This window comes from Dermochelys coriacea, chromosome 3, assembly GCF_009764565.3.
Source record: "Dermochelys coriacea isolate rDerCor1 chromosome 3, rDerCor1.pri.v4, whole genome shotgun sequence".
Taxonomy (NCBI): domain Eukaryota; kingdom Metazoa; phylum Chordata; order Testudines; family Dermochelyidae; genus Dermochelys; species Dermochelys coriacea.
In genome coordinates, this window is record NC_050070.1 from 131849483 (window position 1) to 131859399 (window position 9917).

General features: G+C 44.1%; 1 protein-coding gene across 4 annotated transcripts in view; it reads right to left on the reverse strand.

Annotated features, from left to right (window-relative positions):
- The window catches only part of COG2 (component of oligomeric golgi complex 2), a 54136-nt gene extending 47782 nt beyond the window's left edge, over nucleotides 1-6354 (reverse strand). For 3 of the 4 annotated variants that reach the window (XM_043511344.1, XM_043511345.1, XM_038396858.2), the window contains exons 1-2: nucleotides 6188-6354; nucleotides 435-596 (exon numbers count right to left, since the gene is read on the reverse strand). In XM_043511344.1, the coding sequence (XP_043367279.1) occupies nucleotides 435-596; nucleotides 6188-6349 (324 nt within the window). In that variant the 5' untranslated portion in view covers nucleotides 6350-6354. Of the gene's footprint in view, nucleotides 1-434; nucleotides 597-2025; nucleotides 2264-6187 lie in introns of all 4 variants that reach the window. The other variant, XM_038396859.2, reaches the window with a different exon arrangement.
- Nucleotides 6355-9917: the final 3563 nt, after the last annotated feature.

Sequence of the window (9917 nt, forward strand, 5' to 3'; positions counted from 1 at the left end):
TGGGATTGAACAGTACCGACTTGTTACATAGTCTGCATACTTATAGGTAAGGCCATTTCTGAAGGATTCTTATGGGAATCTCAGATCTGTGTCACTCAGTTTTAATAATTCAGATATCTGGAGCTTTACATGTATTCGGGGCTTTTCACATTTTAAGGGGGTTGGAGAATTCTCAACATTTATTTACTACCTTCATACTAAATCCATTATCTATAAGAAATTGCAGTTATTGCTTTCTTTCTGCAGACAAACAGCAGTTATATAGAAAGTACAGGTAGTGTACATAAGTGTTTTCCAGTATCTCTCAATTTGAGGGGCAACAATTCAAGGCTTCTTTACCTAACACGCCAGGAAAGAAAGACATTCACTATTTTGTGATGTAATTAAATATCACACTAAAACACACACACATATAATTCAACCGGAAGACTTACCAGATTTGTTGAAAGATTAACAAAATCTGCATAGTCCTTGTTTATGAGTTCTACCATAGAAGTTTTAAGGAGTTTGTAATAGAGCTCCAGATCATCTCTGAGCTCTTCCAACTGGACACGCTTTCTGCAGTCAGACACAAAGTGATCGACATCGAAGTCTGGCTGAAAATGAACGAGCAAAAAGATACAGGGATGTAAATAAAAAACATATAAAAGAAAAGGATCTTTCCTGCTATAAAGCATTCTACATGCAACTAAACTGCCAAGCCTACCTGAAGCAAAAAAAGTTTGCAGATAATTGACAAACCATACTCTAAAGACAGATTTTAGCTTTCTGGGATCGTAGACTCATTGGGACAGACGATATTGTCTTGTAATGTGTATTGCAGTACTGCATTATCCAAACCCCTTTACAGCTGCTTTAAACGGCCCATGGATTTATCTGAAAATATGTTACAAGTATATACAAGCTTTTTTTTATAAAGCCACATTGCACTTTGTAGCTAAGCATTCAGCAGGCATTGTTAAATGTTTGATTTTAGTCATGCTGGAGTGGAGAAGTTCAAAGCTTCTGTTAAGATTGCAAAAAGAAAAGGAGTACCTGTGGCACCTTAGAGACTAACAAATTTATTTGAGCATAAGCTTTCGTGAATGCATCCGATGAAGTAAGCTATAGCTCACGAAAGCTTATGTTCAAATAAATTTGTTAGTCTCTAAGGTGCCACAAGTACTCCTTTTCTTTTTGTGAATACAGACTAACACGGCTGCTACTCTGAAACGGGTCATTATGCAAGGTTAAGATTGCAGGAGGTGAAAAGGAAAAAACGAAGCTATGTAGATCAACCAACATATGACAATTTTCAAGAACACTCAAGACTACTAGGACAACACTGAGAAATCAGATTGATGACCAGGAAAAAAAATCAATATCAAATTAAGACGTTTCAGTGGAAGGTGAGAGAGGACAATGGAAAAGAAGCTGAAGCTGTTTTTTCACAGTAGATTACGAAATCTCTAGGGAAATGTCATGGAAATAGGAATCTGCCTTTCACGTTCATTCCACCCAGAGTCAAATGTATTCTCACTCACAGTCTAGAAAAAACAAATGATTAAAATGGACACACAAACCTGTGCACACAGACAAAAGAGGACACAAATCAACATTCTACAAAATGTTAATTATTGATGTTGATTGTGTTCTCTTCAGACTTCTTGATTCTGTATAGAATCAACAAGAATGTAGTGATTCAACATACAGGCCTAATCTAAGCCTAAAAATTAGACTGACCTAACTACATAACTCAGGGCTGTGAAAAATTTTGTATCCTGAGCAACATAGTTAGGTCAACCTAACACTGCAAACATATTCTATTGAAAATGGATTTTTAAAATTTAAAAATGTAAATTAAATACAGGTTTATTTATTTAAAACAAACCTATTTAAAATTAAATTTGAAACTGAGACTCTGTAATAATGCCTAAACTTATTTAAATTAAAAGACAAAACATAATATTAAGCAGTCCGTATGTTTGCTGCCAAGTTTTAAAGAAAGTCAGACGACTGAACTGGTGGAAATCATTGGCTAAGCACCTGGAACCAGAGTTTGTGGAAGTGCTCAACCAGCTTTTGAAAGCAGTAGCCTCTTCTGCAGCTGAAGAGAGAATATTTTCTTCATTTCAATTTATTCATCTACTGTAGTTCAATTCAATGACTGTATCAAAGTTCAGAAATCAACTGGGAGTTGCAAAAACAGGAGAACTTGTTTTCTTCTTCCAATCTATGAATAAAAACTGGGCGCAAGAGACTGACATCTTCTAGTTCTAAAATCCTGAAATAATGGTGACCAGAAATAATCAAGTTAGTTCATTAGTACAGACATTATTTCCTTGGTTTAATAAAGCAATCAGTTCTAAATACAAAAGATGTTTTGATAAATGTGCTCAATATATAATCAAAAGGAGTTTAAGGTAGTTTTATTTAATAAAAAATAAAATGCTATTTTTGTGTATTTTTATTACATTTGGATTTCCATTCAAATAAAGCTTGGTCCAAGGCACAAATAAAAAATTAATCATCTAGTAAAAAGTTAAACTATATAATTGCTTAAATAAATGTGTACAGAGATAGCGTATTCTCCTGGTTAGCAAAAAGCAGCACCAAATTTAGTGTAAAGACTATATTTAGCTGCGAATCAACATGTTTTAATGTTTATCAACCAATGAGAATCAATCTTTCTTTGGGGAAAAAAAAAATCACTAAAAAGTAAATATGCAAAACATGACTAAAATCAATTATTTAATCAATCCATCCTGAAAGAAAGAGAGGTACTGAAGTCGATAAGAATAATGTATGAGGAAACAGCACTGCAGGAATGTCATTTGGAAGCAGTTACAAGCACAAGCATCAAAAACAGACAACAATCAGATGGACAAGAAAAGGAAAATCATTAAAACAGATTTATGTTTCAAGTTTCCTCTATTACAGATGAAAAGTTAAAGCTTTTTCTTAAACCCTAGTTTGTATTTCTTACACTACGCTATTTATTTACAGTAACAACCCCAAATCTAACATCTACCTGAAAATCTGTGATTTCTTCTCATCTTCCCATGTATTTCTCCTAGAAGTATATTTCTAAGTGTCATTTTGCAGTCATCCTAAGAAGGATATTAATACCTTACATACCTTTATCCAAAGAATAACCAAATACAAGCAGTCAGGAGTAGTGCACATATTCCAAACCATCACAGTGTAAAGAGTAAAAGGATTTTCTGACATTCAGTTGCACAGCTGCAAACACTCTGGCCGATGTACCCATCTGAGATGGATATAAGGAACTGTAATGAGCCATGACTCTAATACACAGGCCTACCTCAGTCACAGAAACAGAAAAATCTGCTCAGAGACTAGCCCTATTAAATTTTTTGCATACTTTCCAACAATCATGTACTGCACCATCCTCCCTCCCTTCCACCCTAAGCAATTAAGTGCTGTGCCTGTGTGTTTACTGCAAAGTCTTTCAGCCACTCCTAGACAACTGACAGGCACAATTGGAAACAGAAAACAATACATAAATAGAAATCAAAAGAAAAAAATTGCATCTAATCTAGAGACTTCAGATCTGAACAGAGCTATGCTAGAAGTGTCTTTCAGGACAAAAGTCAATATATACAAAGCAGACTGGTGCTTTACTCTCTCCTAATTATTACAATAAAATAATGAATTTATCACCTGAGACAGTGGGCTGTTAAACCCATGTTTCGCTTCTTTTGACCAGACTAAGCCATCCATTATAACAATCACTTTCATTTAAGCCCTAGAAACTCAATTTCCTCTCTTTTTATTAATTTTTCAATAGCAGTTAAGTTCCATCATCAAATCTGATAGAAAAGCCAACCAAAACTCCCTCTTCCCAAAGTGAAAGTCTGTTACTGTCACTCTAAAACGAACAGAGCTGAAATGGTGGTAGCACTCTAGAAGTTTTGTTGTAAAAGTCCCTAATATAGTCAAAGCTTACCAAACAAAATAGTAGATTCAGCTTAGTCTTTCCTTGACACACTCATTTTAAAACAGGTTAGACAAAAATTGTCAATAATTTATATATTTCAAATCTACTTGTTCTAGTGGCTTACAAGCTTTTTCATTCTGCACACCACTTCAGAGAAGAGCCCTACACACACCAATCTCATTGACCATTCATTTCTTGGGGCTCAACATGTTAATATTTTTGGACTACCCAAGGCCTTTAGTCAACACAGAAGCAGAAAACCACCAGTGATCTATACTATAATTAATACAGATAGCTTTTTTTTTTTTTTTAAACTTAACAATATTGCCAACCTCAAGGATTCAAAAATCATTTGATATACTTTTAAGCCAAAGATGTGAAAATAAATTATAAATTTTGGGTTCTTTTAATTTGTCTTCTGTGTCATTAAGGTACACCCAAGTTCACATTTTCAAGTTTGTCTCTGCAAAAATTAGGGCTAGAAACTTCCTTTCAGTTTTTTAAATGGAAGCTAAGATTCTCACATAATCATGTGCCCCCCAGAGCTGGAGTTTTTAATAAAAACCATCAAATACTGAAAGACTGGAAATACAATTGCAAACACTGGCAACACCGCAAACAAGCCCCCCAACAAAAAGTGTTTCAGCTATCAGTGTTTCAGTGTTTGGGGGGAGGGATAGCTCGGTGGTTTGAGCATTGGCCTGCTAAACCCAGGGTTGTGAGTTCAATCCTTGAGGGGGCCATTTAGAGATCTGGGGCAAAAAAAACTGGGGATTGTGCCTGCTTTGAGCAGGCGGTTGGACTAGATGATCTCCTGAGGTCCCTTCCAACTCTGATATTCTATGATTCTATCATCATGGGTGATTCCAGGGGCCTGTATTCAGAGAGCAAAGCCCAGAGAGGACATCTCAGTTATCCAAGTTATCCTGAAAACCAATTTCAAGATTTTCAAAAGTTCTGCTACCTATCACCTCTCAACAACGCGTGTCCCCCCACCGCCCATCGCCACAGCAAAGGTGAAGAATAAGTTGTCCCAAAGAAAACCAAGCCGCAACTATTGAGAAAAACAATCGTTTCTAACCTCCCAAATAATACAAAATCAAGGGCTCAATCTTTATCTTCAAAACACTCAATGGGCTTGGTCCACTATCAACAAGATCGTGGTCAGCAACTTCGCTCCTCTGAACAGTGGAACCTTCTATGATAAAGGGGAAGTTTGTGTCCAGGAGACAAAGCTTTCCCAGGGGCCAGCCCAAGACTGTGGCATGAACTCCCACAGGAACTAAGGATCACCATAAACCTCACCACTTTAACGTAACATAAAAATGTCCATACTGAGTCATGCCAATGGTCCCTCTAGCCCAGTATCCTGTCTTCCAACAGTGGCCAATGCCAGGCGCCCCAGAGGGAATGAACAGAACAAGAAATCATCAAAAGATCCCTCCCCATCACCCATTTCCAGCTTCTGCTCCATGTGCAAAGTGTACTTATTTTAACGTGCATTCTCTAATATAAACATATAGCAACATGGGTGTTGTCAGTGTGCATATATATGTAAACATGAATTTCAAAACACACATTTCCGCCCCAGGGGAGAGGATGAGAGAACAAACATGTGACAAACATTAGTCCTGCTGCTTAAGGGACTAATGAAAAGCACTCAGGTGATGGTACAAAAACCTAATCAGAATAGAAGGACACCCGATGCCTATCTCAGTACTCAGACTTCAGCTTTTGGGGTTAGTGCTCTAGGCTTCCACTGTCTACCTAACTGAGCCACCACCATCACCATACCCCCAGCTTATCGCTCAGTTGGGGGTGCTCAAAGCCACCATGCAGTTTGGGCTGCTATGATGATCAGGGTTTGAAGCAGGCCTTGCCCCATGGCGGGTTACAGAAGGGCACCCAAGGCAAGGACACCGAAGCCAGGCTACAGTTCGAGCCTGGTGAGCTAGTGCATAGCCCAAAGGGATGGCAATCCGCGCCTTAATAACAAGCGTCCCCCGCTCGGCCCGAGGAAAGGAGTGTGGCCCTGTCCCCTCTGCCAACTGCCCCAAGGGCCCCAGCCGAGATGAACCCGCCCCACACGTCGTCCCTGCTCCGCTGGGGAGTCGAGCAGCAGCCGCCGCTCAAGCCCGGAACGCGCAGGGACAGACAGCGCCTCCCCCAATCCCTACTCCGCCTGGTCCAGCGCCTCCCCCCCGTCCCGTCCCGTCCGGTCCGGTCCGGTCCGGTCGCCCCCCGCACCTTCATGAACTCGTCCTTGTCGAAGCAGAGGTTTTCGGGCCCGCGAGGCAGGCACATGCCCCCCCTCGCCTCCATCCCCGCGCGCGGGCCGGCCCCGGGCCCCTCCTCTCCGCGCCGGCTCCCGGCTCCCCGAGCGGCAGGCGGCGGCTCTTCCGCCAACATGGCAACGCGGCGGGCGCGACACCGACGAGTCGCCGCCGCCGAGCCGGGAGCAGCCGCCAGCGGCGAACGCGGCCCCTAGCGGCTCCAGGCGTCACTGCACCGCCCCCACCGCTGCGTCTACACGTTCGTAATCCGAATTCGGCGAAACTTGAGGAAACCGAGGAGCATCCTGCACCGTTCCCTGAAGGCCTGCTTCATGGCTCTTACTATATTCCCCTATGCTTTTTTAATCCAGTCTGTTATTTTCATAGGGTTAACATCACTTAATCATGTTACTTTGACTAGTGATCTTACAGTTATAACATTTTGTTTTATTTCCTTCTTTGGCTTTTCTTTTTTTGCTGATATCATCATTTGAAGGTCAGAACTACATTTGACCTCTGTTACTTCTGTACAATTTTCAGAGGGACACTCCCTCACATTTACTGCATCTTGTTTTCCCTTTGCAAGCAGAAGCTACGTGTCCATACAGTCAAGAGGCCCCAGGAGGAGCCCCGAGCTGGGATGTGGCAGCCAGGCTTCCTCCACACACGGCAGATTAACCACCCTGCGGCCCTGCCCCACACCCGTCTCCTCCTCGGCGGTGCTGGGGCGGCTGCTGTGCCGTTCAAACGCTCCCCCCAGGAGCTACTGCCTCAGGGAGTTGCAGTGAGCGCGGCGGGGCAGATGCTAATGAGACGTGTGAGGGCAGCGCTAGTGCAGACATGACAGGGCGAAACTGCAACACATCTGAACTCAGAATAGCGTGGCTGGTGTGAACATCCCCCTCCCCGCCCCACACCCACGCCTGCCGTGCTTAAGAGGTAAAGTAACCGTTTTCATGTTCTCTCCACCGGTACTAATGGGGGGAGTGGACTAGATGATACATCTGAGGGAAGGGAACAGAAGGCCACTCTGCCGATTGGAAGGCATGAGACGCACTGTCCTAGGGATGGGGGCTCCACGACCACCGCTCCCAAGAGAAGGAGGCGCGTGGTGGTGGTCGGGGACTCTCTCCTCAGGGGGACTGAGTCATCTCTCTGCCGCCCTGACCGGGAAAGCCGAGAAGTCTGCTGCTTGCCAGGAGCTAGGATTCACGATGTGACGGAGAGACTGCCGAGACTCATCAAGCCCTCGGCTCGCTACCCTTTCCTGCTTCTCCACGTGGGCACCAATGATACTGCCAAGAATGACCTTGAGAGGATCGCTGCAGACTACGTGGCTCTGGGAAGAAGGATAAAGGAGTCTGAGGTGCAAATGGTCTTCTCGTCCATCCTCCCCGTGGAAGGAAAAGCCCTGGGTAGAGACCGTCGAGCCGTGGAAGTCAATGAATGGCTACGCAAGTGGTGTTGGAGAGAAGGCTTTGGATTCTTTGACCATGGGATGGTGTTCCAAGAAGGAGGAGTGCTAGGCAGAGATGGGCTCCACCTAACAAAGAGAGGGAAGAGCACCTTTGCAAGCAGGCTGGCTAACCTAGTGAGGAGGACTTTAAACTAGGTTCACCGGGGGAAGGAGACCAAAGCCCTGAGGTAAGTAGAGAAGTGGGATACCGGGAGGAAGCACAAGCAGGAGGACATGAGAGGAGAGGGCTCCTGCCTCATCCTGAGAAAGAGGGACGATCAGCAAGTTATCTCAAGTGCCTGTACACCAATGCAAGAAGCCTGGGAAACAAGCTGGGAGAACTGGAAGTCCTGGCACAGCCAAGGAATTATGATGTGGTTGGAATAACAGAGACTTGGTGGGATAACTCACATGACTGGAGTACTGTCATGGATGGATATAAACTGTTCAGGAAGGACAGGCAGGGCAGAAAAGGTGGGGGAGTTGCATTGTATGTAAGGGAGCAGTATGACTGCTCAGAGCTCAAGTATGAAACTGCAGAAAAACCTGAGAGTCTCTGGATTAAGTTTAGAAGTGTGAGCAACGAGGGTGATGTCGTGGTGAGAGTCTGCTATAGACCACTGGACCAGGGGGATGAGGTGGACGAGGCTTTCTTCCGGCAACTCACGGAAGTTACTAGATCACAGGCCCTGGTTCTCATGGGAGACTTCAATCACTCTGATATCTGCAGGGAGAGCAATACATCGGTGCACAGACAATGCAAGAAGTTTTTGGAAAGTGTAGGGGACAATTTCCTGGTGCAAGTGCTGGAGGAACCAACTAGGGCAGAGCTCTTCTTGACCTGCTGCTTACAAACTGGGAAGAATTAGTAGGGGAAGCAAAAGTGGATGGGAGGCAAGAGCAGCAGAATACGGACCCTGGACTTCAGAAAAGCAGACTTTGACTCCCTCAGGGAACTGATGGGCAGGATCCCCAAGTCATGGTGATCGGGGGAAAGTCCCGGACAACTGGAAAAAGGCTAATGTATTGCCCATCTTTAAAAAAGGGAAGAAGGAGGATCCTGAGAACTACAGGCCAGTCAGCCTCACCTCAGTCCCTGGGAAAGATCATGGAGCAGGTCCTCAAGGAATCAATTCTGAAGCACTTAGAGGAGAGGAAAGTGATCCGGAACAGTCAGCATGGATTCACTAAAGGCAAGTCATGCCTGACTAATCTAATTGCCTTCTATGACGAGATAACTGGCTCTGTGGATGAGGGGAAAGCCGTGGATGTGTTGTTCCTTGACTTTTGCAAAGCTTTTGACACGGTCTCCCACACTGTTCTTGCCAGCAAGTTAAAGAAGTATGGGCTGGATGAATGGACTATAAGGTGGATAGAAAGTTGGCTAGATTGTCGGGCTCAACGGGTAGTGATCAATGGCTCCATGTCTAGTTGGCAGCCGGTATCAAGTGGAGTGCCCCAAGGGTCGGTCCTCGGGCCAGTTTTGTTCAATATCTTCATAAATGATCTGGAGGATGGGGTGGATTGCACCCTCAGCAAGTTTGCAGATGACACTAAACTGGGAGGAGAGGTAGATACGCTGGAGGGTAGGGATAGGATACAGAGGGACCTAGACAAATTAGAGGATTGGGCCAAAAGAAATCTGATGAGGTTCAACGAGGACAAGGGCAGAGTCCTGCACTTAGGACGGAAGAATCCCATGCACCGCTACAGACTAGGGACCAAATGGCTCGGCAGCAGTTCTGCGGAAAAGGAGCTAGGAGTTACAGTGGACGAGAAGCTGGACATGAGTCAACAGTATGCCCTTGTTGCCAAGAAGGCCAATGGCATTTTGGGATGTATAAGTAGGGGCATTGCCAGCAGATCGAGGGACGTGATTGTTCCCCTCTATTCGATATTGGTGAGTCCTCATCTGGAGTACTGTGTCCAGTTTTGGGTCCCACACTACAAGAAGGATGTGGAAAAATTGGAAAGAATCCAGCGGAGGGCAACAGAAATGATTAGGGGACTGGAACACATGACTTATGAGGAGAGGCTGAGGGAACTGGGATTGTTTAGTCTGCGGAAGAGAAGAATGGGGGGGGATTTGATAGCTGCTTTCAACTACCTGAAAGGGGGTTCCAAAGAGGATGGATGTAGAATGTTCTCAGTGGTAGCCCATGACAGAACAAGGAGTAATGGTCTCAAGTTGCAGTGGGAGAGGTTTAGGCTGGATATTAGGAAAAACTTTTTCACAAGGAGGGTGGTG